General features: G+C 39.7%; 2 protein-coding genes across 2 annotated transcripts; both read right to left on the reverse strand.

The window, feature by feature from the left end:
* Nucleotides 1–416: 416 nt before the first annotated feature.
* On the reverse strand, nt 417–12,760 carry traf5 (Tnf receptor-associated factor 5). The gene is made up of 11 exons (XM_039657283.2): nt 12,612–12,760; nt 9,498–9,715; nt 9,323–9,380; nt 9,117–9,218; nt 8,854–9,015; nt 8,696–8,773; nt 5,914–5,988; nt 5,580–5,672; nt 5,204–5,323; nt 4,743–4,911; nt 417–2,189 (listed from the first exon to the last, which is right to left on the reverse strand). The coding sequence occupies exons 2-11, from the start codon at nt 9,707–9,709 to the stop codon at nt 1,627–1,629; spliced, it is 1,632 nt and encodes a 543-aa protein (XP_039513217.2). The 5' UTR covers nt 9,710–9,715; nt 12,612–12,760; the 3' UTR covers nt 417–1,626.
* A 3,482-nt stretch (nt 12,761–16,242) lies between these two features.
* rcor3 (REST corepressor 3) lies at nt 16,243–24,631 on the reverse strand. The gene is made up of 12 exons (XM_039657353.2): nt 24,405–24,631; nt 24,248–24,304; nt 23,358–23,435; nt 23,199–23,251; nt 22,952–23,113; nt 21,789–21,913; nt 21,626–21,704; nt 20,010–20,228; nt 19,587–19,664; nt 18,978–19,035; nt 17,831–18,072; nt 16,243–16,800 (listed from the first exon to the last, which is right to left on the reverse strand). Exons 1-12 carry the CDS (start codon nt 24,526–24,528, stop codon nt 16,459–16,461), a joined length of 1,617 nt encoding a protein of 538 aa, XP_039513287.2. The 5' UTR covers nt 24,529–24,631; the 3' UTR covers nt 16,243–16,458.
* Nucleotides 24,632–26,059: the final 1,428 nt, after the last annotated feature.

The following is a 26,059-nucleotide window of genomic DNA, read 5'->3' on the forward strand; positions in this document are numbered from 1 at the left end:
GAGTGGAATGAAAGATCAATCCATTAAGTGGAAAAATAGTTGCCATGAAAATTTATTTCGTAATTTGATTCAAAAAGACCTTGCATGTGTGTTTACACAGCACACGTATGTGCATCTCTACAATTAACATGGCAACCTGAGTGAGGAACTGGTTGGGAGAAGGGACTACCCATTTGGCAAGAAATGTTCCATAAGAGTTCACTTCACTTCTCCTTTGTGTTGTCTCCTAAGCAAATGTTTTTAGATATGTTATACACTGGAATGCCTTATTAAACCAGCAAGCTATTCAGACAACTAGCTATAAATACTGTCAGCTTCTAACTTTAACTGAAAACAATGACTATGACCAATGAGCTGTCCCTTTCCCACAACAAATGCTGTAAGGAAAGCGTCCAGCAGGCATCAAGAACCAATGCTTGAAGAGTACAGATTTTCTTTATTAACTCAAGTGGTACGTCCAAAACAATAATTTACAGCATTGCTGTTTTCAGGACACAAAATTAGGGAGAAAAAGCAAGCAAAAAAGAATGAAAATTCAACCTATTTTCTAAATGTGTGTTATTGACCTTATTGAATTGATTCATCAATGCATCAAAGTAAGTTGTAGAGACAGAGAAACAGGGGAGAGAGATTGGGATAGGAGATCAAGACATGACCCAGGTATGAATCAAACCCGAGGCTCTGCAGACGTGTTGTGGGCCAGTGTGCACCAATCACTATGACAAGATGAGCTCCCTTCAGCAAGTAGCCACTGTCCCACGCTGCAGAAACGGATCCAGTAGCCATCATAACTCCATAAACAATTATACTTTGGCCCTTTTAGAAACACTTCATTCTCTTCTCATGTCCAGAATTTCATTCATACACATGCAAACGGATATTTTTATAAATATGGCACATATGAGCAGTACATTCAGAAACTTCAGTCGATTTGAAATGGTTTAGACGGATTCAAATCTGTGCATGTAAACATGACCAGTGTTACTACAACAAATGTCTTCACCCGAATATTATGTGACACTAGGGATTCCTCAAATCCGCTGTCCTGCAGAGTTTAGACCCTAATCAATAGCCATATAATAGAATAGTTTCCACCGAAATTACCCGTAGCAGTTTGTCCAAGGAACTTTTTCCCCCCAGACCTGTTGCTGTTGCGTTTCCGTCGAGGTCTAAAGTACCGTGAAGATTAGGCAAATTAGTCCGGTGCTCATCCCAGGCGTATTTTTTAAACTCCCTTGTTTTGATTCGAATAGCAAACAACTCTCACTGCACGAACCGCAACACGTTTAAAAAATGATGGTTGAAATAAAATGCTGCGTGGACTCAACCAAATCCGCATGTTTAGCGCCCAAGTCCCACCCCGAAAGTTGCTGAACTTTGAAAAAGTACTACCTCGTGAGCAGGGACTTTCTGAGGGTGAAGTTTTAGACCCTGGTCTCACCGAGTCCCACCACTGAGTCCCTAGTACCTGGGGGAAGTTCCTGCGGTGGAAACGCATTTAAAGACACCTGAACAAGGTCTTCAGGATTACAGGTAAGTGAGTTTTATCCGGGTTTGACCTGAACTCAGCAGGGTGGGATTTGAGGAATCCTGCAATAGTGACTCCCGGACACTGTTTTGGGAGCGCTACAAGTCCTCTAATCCAGTTGTGTCCACTTTTACTTTGATGAACAGTGTTTCGTCTCTCAGGTAAACGACGTTCCGAGGGACCTCCAGATCACTGTGGGATATGAACCGTGAGAATCCTGTGGCCACATTAGCATCAGATGTTGGCCGGCGAAAGCTATCGCTGGAATCAGGGGTGAAAGTACAGCTCAAGTGGTTCCTAGAGCCGCTTTGATCCAGCAATGTTAACGTTGTGTTCTGACGAAACGGCCATGGTAAGAGGGAGTCGAAGTCTCCACGCATTATTGTGACATAGAGCGACATGTGAGTGCCTCTCCCTGAGTTGTCCCCGCCAAGGTAAGCCCGCAGGCTAAGCTTGTATCCGCTACGACTGGTGTAGAAGGGGGTGGAGTTTAGGGCGATGCCAGCTTCTTTCAGGTGCCAGTAGTCACGCACTTTCCAGATGAGCTTCCCATCAAAGGAGGTGGACTCAAGCTGGCGGACACGCTGCTCGTTACACTGCAGCTGTTCCACGTGGATGTCTAACAAACGTGTATGACGTTGACACGTCTGCTCTAATGCACCTGAGGGACACAAACACAGCTACTGTTACAGCTCTATTAAGAGGATACATCTGGATATTATTGTATGGTGTGAGGCTGGTAAAGTAAGCCCTATTCGGACGGGAGTAGATGAACATGGAGATTTTAGTCCTGTTCGAATGTGCCATCTCAGTAATCATTACGGACAATGTCAGTAAAGATTACGACTATTACCTTCTATAAAAAGGTCTGGAAAAATGACCTCATGTAATACTAATCCCTTAGGAATAGACCCGCTGTAGATATGTATGTATAAGTTTCATCATTTCATGTTTAAAAGTTGTTTTCTGCAGGGTTTTTTAGTATGGAGGCGCTTGAAGAAGCATTCAGTTGCGTTCTAGATGGTGGGACGAGTCCATAGCAAAAAAATTGTGTTTTCCACATTCATGATACCAGTAAGCAACGTAATACGCACATAACGATAGGATGGTGACGGCAAAAAGTTTTTGCTGGGTTCAAGCGCAAACTTTTGACATGAGGCAACATGAGTTTGCTTTATTTTGCGTTTCGCTGAAAAATAACAACTTAACTTTAACCAGGGGTGTCCAGTGCTCCTGCGCCCAGGGCTGCCAGACCCAAGAGGGTGCCGCACCACGACAAGCACGGGCATCTCAAACTTGTGAAGAACCATTTACGATCGACAATGGCTACGTTTTCATGCCACCAAATAATCAATAAAACCTTCATGTAAACACTAATTGATCCGATTGAGCTTGATCCAAATGAAATTTCGATCAGATTTAAAGGGGTGGTTTATTCCTAATGACGTATGACGAGCGGTATGAGCCGTTCTTCTTATTGAATAAAGTGACGAATAAATGAGTGTCCCGTCATTCTATAATTCTCCTTTCACTGCGTGTGTGAAGTGGAGCCGGACAACAGCCCACCAGTCCTGGTTTTGATGAACCAAGGAAGCGACTCGTTTTTACTGCGTGATAAATATAAGCAGTGGCACAACAGTTCATATGCTCATTATCTCCAAATTATGACCAGATGCGTATAAAATAAATGAAGAACCAATGTAGGAGAATAGTAACTGTATATTTGTGCAGTGTGCGTATGTCAAAACATCTATTCGGATTTGAAGATTGTGACAAATATACGTATGCACACATCAACCCGATCACTTTATTTAGGGTTCTTGTTCGGATTCATCAATCAGAATGAATTCAGTTCAATTGAAACAAAAGTTGTGTATGTAATCGTAGACAGTGTCACAAGATCATTTCGAAATTTCAATTGAGCACCAAATCTGTCGCAATTTGGATTACTCCAAGATAATTGAAGAGTTCACAGCAACCAAAGCAAGAAATGTCGTCTTTTAAATGGTGGGTCAACTGTATTAATTCATTACATGTCTTAAGTCAACAGTAGGTGCTGTCAATATGTGATAAATTGGCCTTTTTTCTCTAAAAACTTTGAACATAAGGGGCGGCATATTCCTATTTTGCCCAGAGTGCAGGATTGTCTTCCCTTGGCCCTGACTGCGACAAAAGTAAACTTCAAAAGGGCAAAATAGTAGCCTTCAAATGCCTAAACCACTTAAAACTACATGAGCTGACCTTTGGCCTAAAGGTAAAGCTGGCAAGAGGACCATTTGTGCTACCAACCTGCAGAACTTACGGCTCATTTCCAACGAGCGGTATGGTACGGTAAACCCTGACCCGGCTTGCGTTTCCACCGCCATCAGTACCATACTTGATCGGCCTGGTGTAGCCCATTGTATGCCGGAAAGAAGCGATCAACATCATTTCCGCGTGAAGAAGAAAGTGACATAGTAAACAACAATGGATGACATACAGCAGACCTTGTTCTTGCTCCTCGGGATGTGGCTTTTTGTCACAAGAAGCCAAGCACCAACATTAGGTTTCTCAATACTAAGTACGCAAAGTTCAGACTTGCCAAGTCGACTCAGGATAATGACTCCCGAAGAGTCCGGTAGTACCAAAAAAGTGGTACGGTTCAGCATTTTATACCATTCAATTTATGACAGTGGAAACGGAAATAATTGCGTACCATACTGTACTGTACCGTACCGCTCGGTGGAAACAAGCCATTATTTCCAACCTTAATCAAACAAAAAAAGTGTTCAGTTTTACTTGAAAACAACCGTCAGGTGTGTTGGAACTAAAGTCTGCAGGAAGGTAGTCCTCTATGAGCTGGGTTTACTCTAATGTCCACTATATCTTCCCTTGCAATAAGACTGAAAACACAACACGTATCCATTTTCCAAACTGCTTGTCCTATGTCGAGTCATGGGGTTGTTGGAGCCTGTTCTAGCAACACAGAGGTTACTCACACCTATGGACAATTTAGAGTCAGGAACAGCCTTCTTAGTGTTGTTCGGGAGCCAGACACAATCTCTTAGTCAAATCCCATCTCTTTGACCCACATGAAGGTCATGCGTTTTGAACACAATGTGTGATACTGCACAAACTTCACAAACGTACTGTAGAAGAGTGTGTTTCAAGTTTCGCCCATCTTGTTCAGTCAACATTGCGTCAACATTCATGTGGCCAATCAGACTTGGCTTACCCAGATGCTCCCCGAGGCTTTCTGTGACGGCCACCTGCTGTCTGAGCGAGTCCAGTGATGCCCGAAGGCTGGGGAGCTCTTCTCTTAATTCAGACCCCAGAACGCCCCGCAAATCCCGCAGTTCACGCTGCACACTGCAGATCCGCACTCTCTGCTCCTCCACAGACCTCTGCCACACAAACACAGGTCATACAGAAAACTCTGGCCATATACCAAAGCATCTTCCTCCACATTAAAGTTGGTGAACTTAATCACCACTATGAATGGTGATTACTTGATTTCCTAAATAACAATCATAATTTACACTTTTACACAAAATTAGTGTTGTTATATATTAGATAAAAGGTCAACTTGGGTGGCGGGGTTGGTGAGCTGCTCATTGAATTTTATGGATTCAAAAAATTACAGGACAATCACTACTTTTATACTTAGTAGCTCGACTGACATCAGGGTTTCTTTACCTGTAAGGTAGTGAGTGTGCTGTCACACTTGGTGACATCCCTGTCCAGACTGCTGACCACAAGACTTTTGTCCTTCAGCGCCCCCTGTTGGACTATCATATCCTGTTGCAACTGTTCCACCTACAACCAGGACCATTTTTTATATTATATTGAAGATTTGTAATTAAGCCATAAGCAACAAGGGACATTACATGAAGTAATTCTCTGCATTCTAAATGTGTTTCAAAATCTCTTAAGTAATGATATTATAAAGAACACACATTTTCATTGATTTGTTTCAATCATTATTATTATAATTGATGGGACATTATTATGTGGACCAGAATTTTTCTTTTTCATTTTGTATTTTGCATTGACATGCAAAAACATTTCCTACCTGTTTTTCAAGTTTGGTGTTACTTTCCAGAACAAGCCGAACATGATACGTGAACTCTGTGTTTTCATGAATTTGCACTTTCCCTCTTTTATCCTGGAGGAAAGACAGAGTTCAAAAGCTGAGATCTCCAAAGCCTATGTATTTAACGACCAGGGGAGCATTTCCCAAACGCATCGTAAGCCTAAGTAGATCGTAAACCACTGCCACCAATGGACTCTACATTCAACTTAGCTCACGATGCTTGTGAGAAATGCAGCCTAGTTCATTAAATAGGACAACACTGATAAAAAGACACTTTCGCTTGTTTCAGTGTTGAATTTGAACGTGTGCTTACTCTGACTGTGCAGCCATAGTTTTTATAAATGCAGTCCGTCTCCACTTCAGGACACTCATCAGCATGTGCCTGCAGCTGCAGTGGGATCAAAAAGCAGCAATGAGCTAATTAAAATATCTGAAGTCTAATCAGCTTTTTACAGAGCCCCTAAGAGGACATGGGGATGGAAAAATAAGAGTTGGGAGGAAATATAACATTCACAATTTCACATTTAAATATAATGAGATAATAGTATAAAATATCCATATTTAGTGTGCTATCCGAGGAAAGAGCTCTGAGTTTGGCCTAAACCCAGAAAACTCCGCTTTGGCAGGTATAGGAATAATTGAGACTGAGAAGTTGTGGTGGAGGAGGGATGCTGGAAAAACTGTTGGAATGCTGGAACCGAGGTAAGTCGGCTCTATACGCCTTATTTTGCAAAGCGAAAGTAAATACGATGACGTACTTCCTTTCAATGTGTTAAGACTTCCGTTTCGCTAACCAGTAAGTTAGAAGCCATGTTAAGGGAGCAACACTGTTAAACACCTTGCCACTGTTGCCTTGCTTTTGGCTTGCTTAGTTGGGGACATTTAATATTCAACAATATTATTGATCTGTGTTGTATTATTTTCATGTTATCACTGTGAAGCTGCTTTGATACAATCTGTACTGTAAAAAGCGCTATATAAATAAATGTGACTTGACTTGATCGTGATGGTTAATATTTATCACACCCGTGGTGGGGGGATGAAATGAAGAAGTGCCCTGACATCTTATGAGAGTGTTTTCAAGTATTTTGTGTTGTGGCTCGGTGTAGACGGGTCTTCAATGTTCGTCTCAGCAGCTCGTTTAACAAATGGGTAAAAAGAGACAGTGATGAGTGCTGCGTTTTAACCAAAGTTGAACATTCGTCGACTCTCGGCGACCTGTAAAAAAACGCAGTTTGGTGAGTTTTGTTTGGTGAGGGAACGCAAAGGTTCTTGGGAGAATGCAAAGGTTTAGTGAACAAACACAAAGGTTTGGTGAGGGAACGCAAAGGTTCTTGGGAGAATGCAAAGGTTTAGTGAACAAACGCAAAGGTTTGGTGAGGGAATGCAAAGGTTTGGTGAACAAACGCAAAGGTTTGGTGAGGGAAAACAAAGGTTCTTGTGATAATGCAAAGGTTTAGTGAACGAACGCAAAGGTTCTCAGGGGAACACAATGGTTCTTGGTGAAATGCATAGATTTAGTGACGGAACACAATGGTTCTCAGGGGAATGCAATGGTTTGGTGATGGAACACAATGATTCTCAGGGGAATGCAATGGTTTGGTGAGGGAACGCAATGGTTCTCGGGGGAACACAATGGTTTGGCGATGGAACGCAATGTTTCTCAGGGGAACACAATGGTTGGGCGACGGAACACAATGGTTCTCAGGGGAACGCAATGGTTTGGTAAAGGAACACAATGGTTCTCAGGGGAATGCAATGGTTTGGTGAGGGAATGCAATGGTTCTCAGGGGAATGCATAGGTTTAGTAACAGAACACAATGGTTCTCAGGGGAACGCAATGGTTCTCTGCCGAGGGAACGCAAAGGTTCTCAGGGGAATACAAAGGTTTAGTGAATGAACGCAAAGATTTGGTGAGGGAACACAAAGGTTCTCGGGGGAACGCAATGGTTTGGTGAGGGAACACAAAGGGTTTCAGGGGAACGCAATGGTTTAGTGAGGGAACGTAAAGTTTCTCAGGGGAACGCAATGGTTAGGCAAGCAAACACAAAGGTTCTCGGGGGAATGCAAAGGTTTATTGAGGGAACGCAATGGTTCTCAGGGGAACTCAATGGTTCTCTGGCGAGGGAATGCAAAGGTTCTCAGGGGAATAAAAAGGTTTAGTGAATGAATGCAAAGATTTGGTGAGGGAACACAAAGGTTCTCGGGGGAACGTAAAGGTTCTCGAGGGAATACAAAGGTTTAGTGAATGAACGCAAAGATTTAGTGAGGGAACGCAAAGGTTCTCGGGGGAATGTAAAGGTTTGACTAGGGGACGCAAAGATTTAGTGAAAGAACGCAAAGGTTTGGTGAGGGAATGCAAAGGTTTAGTGAACAAACGCAAAGGTTTGGTGAGGGAACGCAAAGGTTCTCGGGGGAATGTAAAGGTTTGACTAGGGGACGCAAAGATTTAGTGAACGAACGCAAAGGTTTGGTGAGGGAATGCAAAGGTTTAGTGAACAAACGCAAAGGTTTGGTGAGGGAACACAAAGGTTCTTTGGAGAATGCAAAGCTTTAGTGAACAAACTCAAATGTTTAGTGAGGGAACGCAATGGTTCTCAGGGGAATGCAATGGTTTGGTGAGGGAACACAAAGGTTCTCTGGGGAACGCAATGGTTTGGCGGGGAACACAAAGGTTCTCGGGGAAGACAATGCTTAGGTGAGCAAATGCAAAAGTTCTCGGGGAAACACAATGGTTTGTTGAGGAAACACAAAGGTTCTCGGGGAAATGCAATGGTTTGGCGAAGGAACAAAAAGGTTCTCGGGGGGAAAGCAAAGGTTTTACAAGAAAACAAAAAGGTTTTTGAAAAAGTATTGAAATATCTGCAAGGATAGGAACTGGTATTTCATAGAATAGAATATAAATTTAAGCTACACTCATGATAAGTGCATATAAATACATATTTAAAGCCACTGAGCCCCTAAGGGAACATGTTGATGTAAAAAATATGAGATCACTTCACTGTGTCGCCTTAGAGGCTCCATATTAATCTGAAGAGAGCAATAAAAAAGATTTATTCCAGGTGCTCTCCTGGAGTAAAGTATCTGAGTCACACCTTGTTTCTTTTGATCATCTGCAGACATTTGTTGGAACAGGCGACTTCAACTTCCGGGCATGAAGTCTTCTGATGGGCCTGGCATAGTTTCGAGGCAAGATTAGAAACAAACACACCTAAGGCGGCTATGCACTTCTGAGACACGGAAACGTTCTGACCAGCAGTTGAGATACGGGAAAAGACTGCCCGCAGTGGTGGCAGGAATCCAGGCGGAAGGAACAGATCTTCTGATGGTCCATTAGGTTTTTGCGTAACACAGTGTCGGTGCACCCTGAGTTGGAACATCTAATGCGCTCATACTGGCAAGCTTTTAGATGATCCTGAGAAAGAGAGGTAGTACTGATATTACTGAGCTCTGAATGATGGAAACAGTTTTTTCATCATCAATTTAAAGTATATTACGTCACGTTTAGGCTTTTACCTGCAGGTTACATAAAGTAACCTTCTGTTTACAGTCTGGGGCATTGGTGCAGTAGACGTCTAAGTTTAGCAGTTCCCTTTTACAGCAGTTGTCTTGAAAAACCTGCAAGTATTGGAATTGCTATTTAGTAGAATATAACGGGAAATTAAACTACGCTCATGATACGTGCAGATACATACTTTTTGAAATAAGTTATATCATCTCACCTCCTCAGGTTTTATAGGACTGCTGTCTAAAGGACATTTCGAACTTCCCCCATTTTCACTGCAAGGAAGAAAGTTTACACATTGCCAAATGCCGAATGTCAGTTCAAAGTCATGTTTATCTGTGCTGATATACAAAAAAATAGTTTAATTAATTGAACTATTTTATTTTTCTTACATGTATGCCTTTATGCACTGAGCACAGAAAATGTGCCCACAGCCCGTCTGGTGAGGGTTCAGGACGATCCCACCGCAGGACGGGCACACGAACTGTTGCTCTAACCTCAACACGAAGCGCAGAGTGTGATTGGTCAGAACGGATTCCAGCTCCCATGACCTCATGGACTCAGAGTTCGAGAACCCAGGAAGCTCGTTCTCCTCTGTGGCCATGGAAACCTGGTAACATTACCAAAAGGTAATGTTATGTCTGACACAATTTCTTTTGTTTTTTGCAACTCTAAAGTTGATATTTATATCAAAGTGATATGTAAGAGATGGCTAGCATAAAATGGAAGAACAGCTAGCCGTGGATTATTTGTGTATACATGCTTCAACGATAACAGCGCATTAATGTAGAACGGTGATTAAACTGACATGGAACTACATGTACATTAAAGGGTTAGTTCACCCAAAAATGAAAATTAAGTCATTAATTACTCACCCCCATGCTGTACCAACCCCGTAAGACCTTCGTTCGTCTTCGGAACACAAATGAAGATATTTTTGATTAATTTTGAGAGCTGTATAACTACCACATTGGCTGCCTAAGGGACTGCCTCTTGACGGCCCAGAAAGTCAATGAAGAAAATGTTTAAATATCCCAAGTGACTACCGTGGCTCAACTATATGTTTATCAAGCGACGCAAATACTTTTTGTGCGAAAAAACAAACAAAAATAACGAGTTTATTCGACTATTTCTTTTCTTCCTTGTAGGCCAGAAACGAGACTTCCTTAGATTTCCACGACGCATGCGCATCTGAAGTAGTGTAAGCAGATAGCAATTCTCGCACATGCGTCGTGGAAATCTAAGGAAGTCTCGTTTCTGGCCTACAAGGAAGAAAAGAAATAGTCGAATAAACTCGTTATTTTTGTTTGTTTTTTCGCACAAAAAGTATTCGCGTCGCTTGATAAACTTATAGTTGAGCCACGGTAGTCACTTGGGATATTTAAACATTTTCTTCATTGACTTTCTGGGCCGTCAAGAGGCAGTCCTTTAGGAGCCAATGTGGTAGTTATACAGCTCTCAAATTTAATCAAAAATATCTTCATTTGTGTTCCGAAGACGAACGAAGGTCTTACGGGGTTGGTACAGCATGGGGGTGAGTAATTAATGTAATTAACCTAATTTTCATTTTTGGGTGAACTAACCCTTTAAAGTCCCTGTAAAGGCAATTCTACAAAAAAGTTCTAAACACATTATAAATGTTACATGTGTATTGCTAAAACATATTACAAAGTCTGTGAACTGTGAAGTACTGAAATGTGGAGTTAGACCGTTAAACAGTTTTTCACCATTGCAATTTTACGGATTAATTGGGCGGGGCTAAAACAGGGCTCCGTGACGCACTGGAGCCCATGAGCTGCTGGACACCCCCCTATTTGATGACGCACAGAGTCTGATCTCCCCCTCTCCACACACACTCCCCGAGCACAATCGCTAACGACTGTCAGTACTATTAGTTACTACAACTGATCCTACAGTTTTCTAGCTAGCTATGCCTTCGACACGGACATGCATGGGCTACTACCTGGATGCGATCATGTACAAAACAGATCGGTATCTTCATTTAAATTCCCTTAAAAACGACCACATCAAGAAGAGGTTTTTAGAGAGCTTATACCTTGATGAAGACCCTCTGTACCTCTGTAGTGATCGTTTTACACTGGATCGTTTTATAAACTTTCCTCAGAGACAACTTGGATTCACTGATAATCCGCTGTTACTGGTGAACGGGGCCGAAACGACGATCTCCCGCCTCAGTGTTCATCCTCCCGTCTCCAAAAGCTAATCAGCTAATATCACCGGCGTCGACAGCTTTCCCGTGAGTGGGCGTGGTTTCAGCGCAGCCAGCCGACACGCCCCCAGCGTTTGAGAGCAGAGAATCTGCTCATTTTTTCATGATTTTGATAGCTTATTTTATGTACTTCCCGGATTTTTTTATCATTCATATTTGGCTGGGTGGCTAATAACACATTTTTCTGTGGTATGACTTAATTTTGACTTTACAGGGACTTTAACGGTTTTATTTCACACCTTGCAGCCAATCAGAATCAAGTATTGAAACACACATGGTATAAATATATTTTCACATTCACAATTTAAAATATTTCTGGCTACACGGATATTAATCTAAATGAATATTAGAAAGTGTCAAAATATTTAATATAATACTAAATTAATATTATATTACAATATACTGTTTTATTCAGAATGTACACAGTCTGTTAGACCTGTTAGTCTTTTATAACATAATTTCATGCTATAGCTCTCACAGCAATGGATTTTTATTATTTGTAGTTTGTCACAGTCACAAACATTGCACTCTTTGAGTAAATTACAAATATGGGACCATCGATCCTTCGCTGAGAAATCTTTATTGCGATCCTGTTCATTTTCTTGCCATTACATAAGCAATAAATGTATTTAAATTGTTCCATTGTTCCTTTTATTTGCCCCACAATGAGATTTTAGATCAAATAAATCAGTGAGCAAATGTGCACTATGCAATGCAATCCAATTTGTTAAATTGGGACATAATTCAGCAAGTGGGTAATTTTAACCGTTCAATTTGACTTTCATTTTTCTTACTCCAGCACACCAAAACATGAGATAAACCGAGTGTGTAGTTCTCACAGGAGGACGATAACATGGCAAGTGTATTGAGCTTTCATTTCAAAGCTGTACTACTTTTACATAATGCGGCTTTTAAAGCAACGAACAGTCTGTTCCTGAGAAAGAGAGAGAGAGAGAGAGAGAGAGAGAGAGAGAGAGAGAGAGAGAGAGAGAGAGAGAGAGAGAGAGAGAGAGAGAGAGAGAGAGAGAGAGAGAGACATATGGGGAATCCCCAGTGCAAGAACATGACACTATGAATCTATGTAGAAGTAAAAAGCATTTCACATGCCTGTATAAAGCGAGTGATAGAGTCCGGCTTCGCGTGGTTATCGTGTAAACACAACACAGTCAATAACTCAATTATAGCCATGTATTTCACATTAAAACATTTACTTTCGCTTTACACTACCAGCAATATTGTTCGCAGTATTTATTTTAAAATGCATGGGAATACATACCTGGGGGTTGATGGCTCTAATAGCTCATTTGTAATAATGTGGTTGATCGTTTAATGGGTATAATCCTAAGAAATACTATCTGACAGTTACTCGCCTCAGCGCGCAGTGCCGATGCACCGAGTACGTCACTCTTATTTCGGGCGCGCTGCCACGAGATTAAAGGAACGGAACACGTATTGACCAATCCTACTACGGCAAAGGCCGGGCTCATGAATATTAATCAGGTAACGTCACAGGATGTTTACCAAATAAGGTCAAATGAATATTCATAAGTGAAGTCTTTTCGATAGTAGGTTTCATAAATTTGCGGACGGAAAGTGCATGAGCATCGCAGGAAGAAATTATTACAGAAATAGAATGGGCTTAAAATGCCGACACACACATTAACACATCTCACACACATCAACGCATCTTTAAACGAAAATATGAGAGAGAAGGTCAAACAGACACCGCAGTGTTTCCTGTCTAACTTAGATCAGACGAAAATGAAACTGTCTGTTCAAACGTGTTTTAATGTTTCCATATGACGAGCACATGACAGATTATAACACTTTACATAAGAGCATGCGTTGGGCACACATTTTGGGGACTTTTCATTATTTTGCATATGATGCCACACACTGAGCTGCCTTCAACACGTTTTAAAATAACATGTCAAAATCAAGGGTTTATAAAAAGAAAATGGATGGGGATACGAAAATAAATATTGAAAATAAAATATCGTCCAAAAATGTTTTGTACTGTTTAAGACGTGCATTTGTCAATATGCAGCCAACTACTCCATACAGTAGCCTATCAAACCATACCAAAAAAAACAAACAAAAAAACAAAACAAACAAATCTTTTAGAAACTTGAGTTTGACGCTAACAAATAAACTATCATATATTATTATTATTTTTGAATAATGTAAAAAATCATGTTAAAACAGTACAAATCTGCTTAGGAACTAGTATTCAGAAAAGATAAATTATGAACAATTTAACCAGGAGAAAAATGGTACACAAGTGGAAAAAAGTACACAATTTCACAGTGACTGCTTCTTTGCACACGAATATATTACCATATTAATTCTGATGATGCGACATTTTTTTTTTCAGAATATTTCCCGTGAATATCCGCATATCCAAACATTGTGTAAAGTCAATCTATCCAACTCGACACCTTTGCCTCATCTAGTATGCGAGGTTCTATGAATAGGCAAATGAGCCCCGCCTCCGCTCACTCACTAAGCTCGGAGATCCACTGGTTGACAATCACACGTTGATCTGATTGGTTACAAGGTCGTTTGTGACGTCGGAAACCCCGTGTTTTTGAGACTGTCTTTGGTTCACTGCAGTTTTAAGCAGAAAATACTCAGCAATGCTGTCGATTTATGAACTTACACATGGTATGACTTAAAGCATATTAAAAACAACATTAAAAGCTGGATTTCACCACAGGGGGACTTTAAATAGATCAAATAAATGTCAGGAAGATCACCATTGTTTCCATTAGAGAATAAACAGGGAAAGAATGCACATTGGTTTATTCAGATAATGCTCATTACATGTACACACAGTAACATTGAGAGCCGTGGAGGATGTAAACATCTTTTCAGAAGACAGGTTTAACCAGAATATAGACCTTCATTTGAAAATGATGTGCACGTAACCACGGCCCACTGATCCCCAATCCGAAGTTCATCCCAATCCCACTTTTCTGCAGGGTGGAGAGCAGGGGAACGCTACATGCTCTGATCAACCAACAGCACACCACTAATGAAACAGCTTAATGTCTGGTGGGAACATGTGGAACCTTTACACAATTCATGTCAAACAGGTTTATAAAGAAACCAAAATTAATGCTAATTAACAAAAATAATGAGTCAACATTGAAATTAAGTGTTTTATACTCAAGGGACTAAGAAAGTTTTTGGTATCTAATATATATATATATATATATATATAAATAAAATAAAAAACTCATGAAAAAGTGAGAGTAAGATTCTCCTATGATTTTCATTAGATTCATTATATTGTCTTGTTAAGAGCACTTTGATGGCAAGAGAATCTGGCAAAGAATCAGGACAGGAGATTTTCTGTCATCCTGTAGCACCAAATATTAAATATGAAACGAGATAACATGACAATCACAAACACAGAACAACAAGATGCCGAGCCAACCCCACGTTTAAAGAGGTTCGCCGGTACACCGCAGATACAAGGAAAAGTGCTGAGACAGAACACAATATTTTAAAGACTTGAAGGTTGCTTTGATAGTTCACCCAAAAATGAAGAAGATTGATGATTTACTCACCCTGAACCCATCCTAGTTGTGTATGACACACATCTTTCAGACGAATATAATCAGAGTTATATTAAAAAAAAATGTCCTGGCTCTTCCAAGCTTTATAATGGCAGTGAATGGGTATATATTTGAATATATTTATATATTATAAGTCCATCAAAGTGCATCCATCCATGATTAAAGTGTTCCTCAGACTCCAGGGTTCATAAAGGCCTTCTGAAGCGAAGAAAAATATCCATATTTAAAACTTTCTCCTCTAAAATAACCAGCTTCCGGAAGAGACCATACCGTATGCAAGTCGACTCCTAACACACAGCACTGGCCAACAGCCTTCATCGTTACGTCATGTATTGAGTCAAGCGTTTCTCTTTTGCCGATAAAGTTTTAAATATAGATATATCGATGTGTGACGTAGCAGTATCGTAAGCTTAGGCGCCTCTCGCGGTTCAACAAACTCAAGCTCCTCCCACATCTCGTTTTCAAAACTCGCGCTTAATAAAAGGCCTTTATTAACCTGTCGTGTGAAGCACTTAATACATGCATTTTTAACATGGATAGACGCACTTTTATGATGGATAGATGCACTTTTATCATGGATAGACGCACTTTTATGATGGATAGACGCACTTTTATGATGAATAGATGCACTTTTATCATGGATAGACGCCCTTTTATAATGGATAGACGCACTTTTATCATGGATAGACGCACTTTTATCACTTTTAACATGGATAGATGCACTTTTATGATGGATAGACACTTTTATCATGGATAGACACTTTTAACATGGATAGATGCACTTTTATGATGGATAGACACTTTTATCATGGATAGACACTTTTAACATGGATAGACGCACTTTTATCATAGATAGACGCACTTTTATTTAATGGATTGACGCAATTTTATCATGGATAGATGCACTTTTATGATGGATAGATGCACTTTTATCATGGATTGACGCACTTATCATGGATCGACGCACTTTTATCATGGATCGACGCACTTTTATCATGGATAGACGCACTTTTATCATGGATTGACACACTTTTAACATGGATAGACACTTTTATCATGGATAGATGCACTTTTATCATGGATAGATGCACTTTTAACATGGATAGATGCACTTTTATCATGGATGGACACACTTTTAACATGGATAGACGCACTTTTAACACGGATAGACGCACTTTTATCATGGATCAACGCACTTTCATAGACTTCCAAAAAATATACAGCCGACCACTGCCATTATAAAGCTTGGAAGAGACAGGACATTACTTAATACTCTGATTGTATTCGTCTAAAAGAAGAATGTCAAAAACACTCAGGGTCAGTAAATCATGGGCTAATTTTCTTCATTTTCGGGTGAACTATCCCTTTAAAGTACAACATGATTACAAAACCTAAAATCAGAAAGAAAATCAGTTCAAATAAATAGACAAGTTACATAACTAATATATACAGTTTAAAACAATCCTCTTTCTCTAGTATTCACAACGAGCGCTGCGAGCTAACGGCTAGCTTCCCCTGCACCGCCACAGGTGTATGAGCAGGTCAGTGTAGCGATGATGAGGAGGAGGAGGAGGGCGTCTCCAGCAGAGAGGGTGGTGGCGGCCCCGGCGCCGGGACAGGTGCTGCCGGTCGGGGGTTGAGGCGGGGGGGCAGGGGGGCGGAGGGCCGGATGAGGGGCGGGGGCTGGTGCAGGGCGGGCCGGGGCTGCAGGAAGCGGGCCTGTTGCTGCAGAGGCGGAGGCTGGCGGTGTAACGCCGGGGTGGCGGGGAGAGAGGGGCGCAGGAGAGGTGGAGGCTGGTGGAGCGAGGCCGGCAGAGATGATGAAGAGGAGGATGAGGAGGACGCGGCTACAGGAGACGGGCCCGAGGCTGGGGTCACCTGACCCTGATTGTGAGAGAAGACAAGGTTTATGTAGAGCACAACTCCAACAGCAAAACCAAAAACATCCCCTCTTGGTTATTAAAGGAGGTGTTCAGTCAAACATGAGACATTTGGTAACACTTTACAATAAGGTTCATTAGCTAACATAAACTGCACTTATTTATTACACATTGTAAAATGTTAATTTCAACATTTAGTAATGCTTTATTAAAATATTGTTAACAGTAGTTAATACACTGTGAACGAACATGAACAATGAATGACTGGTATTTTTTATTAACTAACGTTAACAAAGATTAATAAATACTGCAACAAATGTAGTGCTCATGGTTAATGTTAGTTAATAACTAATGAATCTTATTGTAAAGTGTTACCTGACATTTTTCACCCCACTGTACATTTGATACACAATTTCTAAGACTTCTAAACTAGCAAAATGATCAAAACTAAAACCTGTCACACAATCTACTACGTGCCTTCTGTCATCTGATAGATAGTTTAGTTTAGTAAAAGGCCTATTAGCATAAAGCCTCGTGCACACCGAAACGATAATCGCGCGTGCTTTTTGGCAGCGTTTCTCGACACGTCTGTGTTCAAGCGATTTTGACTGTGTGAACATTTGCACACGAAACATCGGTGATAAGCATCCCTGTGTGCTCAGGCCTTAATTATAAAACATTACCACCTTCATTTTCGTGCTTCATGTGCAATTTGGTGCAGATGCTGATTTTTATAACAAAGTTCTGATGCTGTAAAACAATGATTTGTGGTGTAAATTGCCACGAATCAATATTTTGTGTGTATTTATTTCCATTAGCGTTGAACATAATATTTGTTTGACGTAAATATTTTTACTAATCAGTGTCCCGTTTGAGTCAGGGCTGCACGTTCACAAAGGTTTAGCATTTGCACGTTTTCAAACTGTGCCAATTTAAGCATTGAAACAGAATTGACACAATTCACAATGCTGATTGATCTCAAAACGCCTGCCTTGGCAAGTATCCTAGTAAATCTAATGAGGCCTAACCCTTACCTCTTCCTCTTCCTCATCTGTGCTCTTCCCTGAGGAGGTGTTGCTGTGTTTCCCATCCTCACCAGAATTGGCTCCATCTCCGTTGGGAGTGCGAGTGCCCTGTTCCGCCTCCCATTCCTGAAGCACCTCGTCCAGGTTAAACCGCCGCCGATAGTTCACAAAGAAATTCTTTACCTGTCCCACGGTTTTATTGCCAATGACGTCAGCAATAGCCTGGAAGTCCTTCCCATATTTTCGTACTCCTGGTGGAATGGTGCAAAAAAAGGATGTCATGAATGACATCCTGCATAAGAACAGTTGTAGTGATGCGCGGGTCGACTCGTAACCGTGGGGCGCGGAAAGAAATGTCACTTTGTTTACAGGGCGAGCTAATAAAAAAAAAAAATGCATGTTGACTGCAATTTCCAGCCTATATTAGAGGAGTAGTTCACTTTTAAAAAAATGTGAATGTGACAATCCAAAATTACAATGGATTTCAACGGGAACCAAACGGTTCAAGGTCCAAAAGACAGTTTCAGTGCAAACTGTTCAAAGGGCTTTACACGATTCCAGACGATGAATAAGGGTCTTATCAAGCGAAACGATCGCTCATTTAATAAATAAATAACAAAGTTTAAGTTTTATAAGCACAAACGCTCGCCTTGCTCTGTTCTGTGATGAACTTTCGTGACTCTCCTGTTCGAACTCGTTTATCAAAATTAACAAATCTTTTTTGGTGTCATTTGGTTCATTCAATGAACGAAATGAACAAGTTGACTCTGGAAAAGATTTGTTCATTTTGATGAATGAGTTCGAACAGGAGAGTCACAAAACGGGCACTTGTAAATGCTGCTTTGTGAATGTTTAATAGTAGGCCTGGCTTATTAATGACCTGATTTATGGTTCATATTCATAATCGTCTGTTGTTGCCAGTTTACAGGGCGATGTTTCCAAGCACTTTCAGACTGAAATAAAGGCTGTTTTTATTTACATTGCAATACCCATGTCTATTTAATGGTCGCGGGTGCGGGTCAGGCGGTAAAAATAGACACAGTGCTGCAGGGCGGGCCAAAATATATCATAAAAGCGGGACCCGCGGGTTGGGAAAAAAGCCGACCTGAGCATCACCAATCAGCTGTGGAACTGAAGCGGTTTGCGGTTTATATACCTTGTACTGCCAAGAGCTGCTCATCTGTTGTCCAGCGGGCGTTGATCTTTTGGGTGCACTGGAACGAAGACAACACCGTTAGGGACACGTAATATTCAACAATACCGGTTATACGAGAACTGAACATTTTCTGCAGAACTGCTTTCAGATTGTTTTATTTAGTGTCATGTCAACATCCAAGGGTATTTTCAAGGCAAAAGTTGAATAACAAAAATACAAATATCATTTAAATACAATCAAAAGCGTTATAGATGAAATGAACCAATTTAATAATTGATGCTCTTTACAACTTCAGCAGAAATACATACATTTCCTGTGATCACTGTAAAGCTGCTGTAAAAGTCAAGTCACCTTCATTTATACAGCACTTTTAACAATATGGACTGTTTCAGAGCAGCTTTACAGTGATAATGACGGCTCAAGAATAAAGTTATTGTCCAGCTTAAGTCATTTTTAATTGATTAATTAATATCTGATCATTAGATCACCAGTAAAAACATCTGTATTGCATAAAGCGCTATAGAAAATAAAGTTGACTCATCACTACTTTAATGATATTAACATGCAAGCAACCCCGGATATGCTTCAGATTGACGTGCGCATAAGTACCTCAGGCAGTCTGAATTCATCAATGCCGTCTTCAATCTTCTGCTTGAGTCCGCTGTTCAACTGCTTGGCATTCTGGACCTGAAGGAAACCAGCTGAACATGTGAGGAGGAACGAAGACGTCACGTCGACAATCTTCTTCAAAGGCTTTGCCTGTCATTTACTAATTCTCTAACACTTTACAATAAGGTTCATTAGTTCATTGTATTACGTTAGCATGAGGTAAAAATGAACCTCACTTATATAGTATTTATTTATCTTTGTTAATGTTCATTTCAACATTTACTAAAACTACACTAACATATTGTTAACATTAGTGAATGCACTGTGAACTAACAGCTTCATTTGTATAAACAAACATTATCAAAGATTAACAAACGCATTTCTCGTGTTAGATAATACATTAACTAATGAGCCTCAGCGCACCTGCCGTTTGAGGGACACGAGCTCGCTGTCGAGCTGCCGCAGGACTGAGCTGGCAGCGCTGGAGCTGCAGGAGATCGCCACCACGTCCTCCTGCGTGAGGAACATGCCTTTGGGCGGCCGGCACTTGGACCGCTGGCTGTGGTGCCGGTGCTGCAGCGTCTGGTGCTCTCGCCGGCCCAGACCTATTTTGGAGCTCAGCGTCTGAGGCTCTGGTTGACTCTGTCGGGGGGAACAGATTACTAGCGGTGTGACGGTACCCTCATGTCACGATTCGCTACATATCATGATGCTGGTAATAATATAATATTACTGCGATACTCAACAAAAAATGCACTGTTGATTGATCATTGTGTGTGTGAAAGAATAGGCCTTGACTTGGTGCTGAAACCCAAAGCACAGGTCAATAGAGACACCAGAATAACAATATTCATGATTCTGAAGCTGAAATACAGGATTATTATAGACGAATATGCACTCGGTCACTGACTAGACATATTTAAAATAATGTCGGCCACTTTTTACTGGTAACGTCAGACATTATCAGGAACACAAATATCCCCCATTGCATTATTATACATAATATTCAACATTATATATAGCATTTTTATTTTGGGTGAACTAACTATCCTCAATACATACTGTTGCATTTTTGTATTGCAATATATTGTGACACCCAAACAAATTACTGTATGGAAAAGCTGAAGTGTACGGTCATATTCCCTTTTGTTAGTTACATGCAGGGCTTGAAATTAACTTTCGCACGTATATGCCTAGTGGTTTAGCAAAGCCACTCAGCATTTTCACTGGCCACAATTTTGACATCGATACCATGGGGAAAAACTGTCATTTCGATATTTTTTTTATATTATCTCATAATTTGGCAGCCGGTATATTAGGCTGCTGACACTTTAAGAGCTGCCGCAGGGATTTATTATACTACTCTAATTAGCAATATACTAGTCTTTATTAGGTGTGTAATGATACACAAAACTGACGGTTCGGTCCCATGGTTTTGATGTCTCGGCTCGGTTCGGTTTAGAAAGGTAATTTTTTGTTTAAAATTTTTGTTTAATGAAAAAATTGTCTTTGTCTTTAAATTAATTTAATAACAATTAAACTTTTCACAAGGATTAAAAAAAAATCTGCTAATGCTGTAAACTATATAGGGAGCTGCACATTGCTATAACATTAAAGGTTGTAACCTAGACTTTTAACCTAAATTCAGATGCTATTTATTTTTTAGATATAACAATCAACACATTGTATGAAAACATTTAAACTGAACATAAGGCAGTTTTTGCATTAACTTGTGTTATTACAATATAATAATTTACACAGTTGTCATTTTCAAGAAAGATATTTTAAATATACATTAAATAATCAAGATATCATGAACAGGTTAAGTAAAATATAATTTATAGGCTAACATAGTGCATTATTTAGTATAATTTATAGGAACCAAAGTTGTGGACACTGAATCACTTGCCTGTTGGGGTAAATATAATACTAGTAACAAGCTATGCTGTTTTATAGCTTAAAAATGCAGTATAATATGGTACAAATATACTGGGGAACACATTTAAACATAACTAGTATTACTAATATAATGGCATTACCTCCTTCTTTGCCTCTTTCGTAGGGTCATAATCACTGTCATTGGCCTCAATGGGGTTGGCCTCTTCCATCTCTTCCTCACTAATACAACAAACACAAAAAATAAGTGAGTGCCTGAAACATTAGAAAGACTGAACTAAATACTGAGCTCAAAGAATGAATGACCTTTCATCTTGATTATTCCGGTTCGCCAGCTTTCTCGCTTGCCGGTCCATTAGACTTGTCCGGGACCGTGTTTTTTTCCACGAATAGTAGTACTTCACGAGGCTGGATATAGATTTGTCCGGCAACTGCAATCAAATATCAAATTCTAGAATTAATGATTAAAAAAAGGCAAATAACGATAACGATGGTCGGCACTTCCTATGAATCCGATTTCAAAATACAACATAAATAATACAAATAAATTATACTTACAGTAATGTATAATTTTTTTTTTTACAAATTTCATTTTGCTTTGTAATATTAATTAAGCACATGACCTTTTGATCCAAAAATAAGAAATGTTACATTTTTACAATTTTCACCAATAAAGCAATAAATAAATGCAATTGCAAGATATTTAAAGGGATATTTCACTTTGAAATTAATTTTTGTCATGTTTTATCTTACCTCAAGGGCATCCAAGATGTAGGTGTCTTTGTTTCCGCAGTATTTTCAATTTTGATATTTTTAGGTCAAACCGTTCTTGTCTGTCAGTCATATAATGGAGGTCTATGGTCACCACCTCAAAGAGCATGCACAGAGAAGTCCAGATTAAACATGATTTAATGACTCGAAATGTAAGTACACATTGACGGCCTAAGACACGAAATGAGCGGTTTGTGTGAGAAAACGAACAGTATTTATATAGTTTTTACCTCTTGTAAGCACAGCATGCTCTTTGAGCTGGTGACCATAGACCTCCATTATATGACTGACAGACAAGAACGGTTTGAAAACTGAAAATACTGCGGATACAAAGACACCTACATCTTAGATGCCCTTGAGATAAGATAAAACATACCAAAAATTAATTTCAATAACTATCCCTTTAAACATAACGGCAGTAATTATTGTACTTCCTTCTAAATGATGCTAATTTAAATTAAACGGCAAATGCAGTTCAGTAACCTAATTAAATAATATGAAATATCACTCTATTACAATATCAAGTAGATAATGAGAATCATTTAAAACCTGGTTGAATTATAATGAGAACATTTGACGTGAAAATGTGTTGGAAAAAGTCTTGCGATCCTAAAAAAGGTTTTGTTTTCTAAATCCAGATTGTAATTTATGATCTGTCTCTTTTTGATTTTGAGATGAACCCTCTGGCCGTGACTCACCATCTGCTGGATCCTATGGAAGCTCTTCCCATGAAAACTGAACGCCTGTTCAAACAACACCTTGTCCTCCACCGTCCACTCATCAGGGAAGGGGGTGAAGTTAGGGAGATCAGCGAGTGACTTCTCGATGTTGTGTTTGTGCCAGAAGAGCATGCCGAGAGCCTGCGGAGCACAGAAGAGGAGCATCCGTACGTCAGCCGTCCCTGAAAACTGGGATATCTCGGACCTCGGGGTTCTCGAGGCTTACCTGCTCAACGTTGTATCCATGCTTTTCTTTCGCGATTGCAATGTACTCGTCCACTGTGGGGGGGATGCATTACAGACACAAATTGCATTATAGACAATATAAATATGAAAGTATTTTTCATAATGTATAAGACAAAAAAAGTCAGTTGCAAAAACTTACATTTCAAATCAACTATTGTGTGATATGGAGACCAAACCAACATGCCACCATTGTCTTTATCACTGTATTTTGTGGCCCCTACAAAACGACAACACAAAATGTAAGTATTACATGTCAAAAATATCATTCTAATATCATTAAATTATTTAAAATAAAAAGTGTTGTACTTGCATTTCATTGTTAATTAATAAAACGTTTACATTTCTTTATATCGTTGTTGTCATTTGTAAACATTCAGTTCATAAAGAAACAATGAAACTACAACTAAGTCACTAAATTTGTTCCAGACAACAAAAAAGATACTTCTTGAATGAGAAAATTACTTGGTAATGTCAGTCCTGTCAAAACTGTTAATGCGAGTTTAGTTTGACCAGTATTTATTAAAAAGGTAGTAAGTGTTGCATGTTACAGCAAGTATTTGATCGTTAAATTCACTCCCATTTCAAATTCTGCGTCCTATTTGCTAACGTTAGATTCAGGAATGAAATGGGATTTTAATCGGATTCTCAATTCAGTTTTGAACGGCACACAACTCTGCAACTATAAGCGTTAACTTATTTCCAGATTAAATATGTGGTTTATAAATTAACAAATCGCAGCATAAACCCGTGACTCACATTGATCATGTGTCAAAGTTACTGGGTAATTATATTAGCTAATAAGTGGCTAAGCGAGGAAGCTAACATCTTTTCACAAAAAAGCTTTTCGTGAATACAAAATCATTCAATAGCATTAAAAAAGATTTAAAATATTATTATTGACCATTCAATGCTTAAAAGAGCCCAAAGCGACTTTTTGTATATTCATTATATAACAAATTTATTAAAGGTGTACCGAGGCTACCACAGTCCGTCAGGTTCTTAAAGGAGGAAAGCGGAGATTATTCCTACCTGGATCAAATTCAGGAATATTAGCTTGATAATCTGATCCCACACGCATGCCCACATCTGAAAACAAGAACCATTGTGTGAGGTTTCGTATTGATCAAACTGCGTGTATTATTCCAATATGCATAAACAACCTCCGCAGGGGTGTTTGAGGCTATACCGTGCTCGTCGTCGCTGCCGCTCTCGTCGGAAAAATGTCCATTCGAGGCGTTAGACGGGCTTTTCGTCCCGTTCGAGCGACCTTTCCCCAGATACTCAGAGCCTTTGTCCATCATCCCCGGCATAGTCGCGATGCGTGTGTTTATTTCGAGCAGAAATGAAAAATGTCAACACTCCAGCATTTAATCTCGCTCTCTCTGTGTCCTGCGCGTCTCTGCGCAGCTGCGCCGCTGTGCGCTCCTGTATCCCTCCGCTCGATCGCTCACGTGTTCCCTCAGCTCCACTGCATATCGCTACACCGCTAACAGCTCTTCTAGGTTTTCATCAAATGTTCAAAGTAAATGTACAGGTTTGCGTGATTTTAGTTCTTTGTTCATCGATAAATTAAGTGTCCGGGTCTATTTTTCCACGCGGAAGAGAGTGCTACGCATGTAAACAAAGGCGAAACGCGGCTCGTGTGTGCGCCACTGTTGCATCAGTTATTTTTTAATTGTAAGCAGGTTTCCATTTTTCCTTTTAAATGTTTCCTAATATTTGTTTTTTTTTTTTGCATTTCATTTATTTAGGCACTGCGTAGGAAACGTTTTTATCTCGTAATGAATATTAGCTGTTTTTATTTGCAACGTAAATGAATGGCAATTTATGGTGTTGGCTATTAATAAACGCTTCTGTTTTAAATTGCAAATCCATGTCTTATTGATTTGCAGTTACACGTGACATAGGCAAGTACTCCACAGTTTGTAATTACAGATTAGGATTTAGTCCTATACCTTTCATTCAATCAGAAGGTGATGTATAATGAGTATTATGTCACCCCCTTATGAAAACTAACCATGGTTTTACTACAAAAATGGTTATTATATAGTTTAACCATGGTAAACACAAATGAACCATGCTTTTGCTACACTAACCATAGTTTAACCATGGTATTATAGTAAAACTGTGGTTATACAAATGGGAATCAATGCCAAAAAACATATTTACTACACTTTTACTATAGCCTAATGAAACCATGGTTAATTTATATAATGATTTACTGCCTAGTGGGATAAGATAGGTAGTCCACTGTGAATTCATTTCAAACTGAGACGTTTTTAAAGTTTATAGGTGTAAAAGCAAACGGAAGGAGTTTTACTGAACTGTAAGGCCTATCGGTGTTAAACGCTGTTTTTTTTTAAATAAAAGTATGAAAATCAAGCAAAATATTGCTACTACCTGACATAACTCAAAATATCAGCAAGGTCCATGATTATTTTTAACCAAAACAGAAAACAAGCCATTGGCATTGCGCACTATAACCAATCACACACGACTGAGCTCATGAATGAAATGGCCAATCAGAGGTGTCAGATTAGCAATCGCTGAAACGCCAGAGTTTTGTTGAACTCATCTGACTTAAACGTTAACAGATTTGGTGATTAGGGTTTTGAGAGCATCAAAACTAATATAAATAGGTTTTTAAACAATGTATCCAATCACAAACATTTCTGATGATTTGGCCAATTAGGCAGTTTAAGTTAGACTTCCCTCAACAGTGCTGAGATCGGCATACTCGAGGCTCAAATCCTCTCATATTAATTTAACTTGTAACAAAAAAGTGTATACATTATGTTGGCTAAATAAGATTATGCATTGCTTTAGATTATTCTTGATCAC

This window comes from Pimephales promelas, chromosome 2 (genome assembly GCF_988280905.1).
Source record: "Pimephales promelas chromosome 2, fPimPro1.hap1.1, whole genome shotgun sequence".
NCBI classification, from domain to species: Eukaryota; Metazoa; Chordata; class Actinopteri; order Cypriniformes; family Leuciscidae; genus Pimephales; species Pimephales promelas.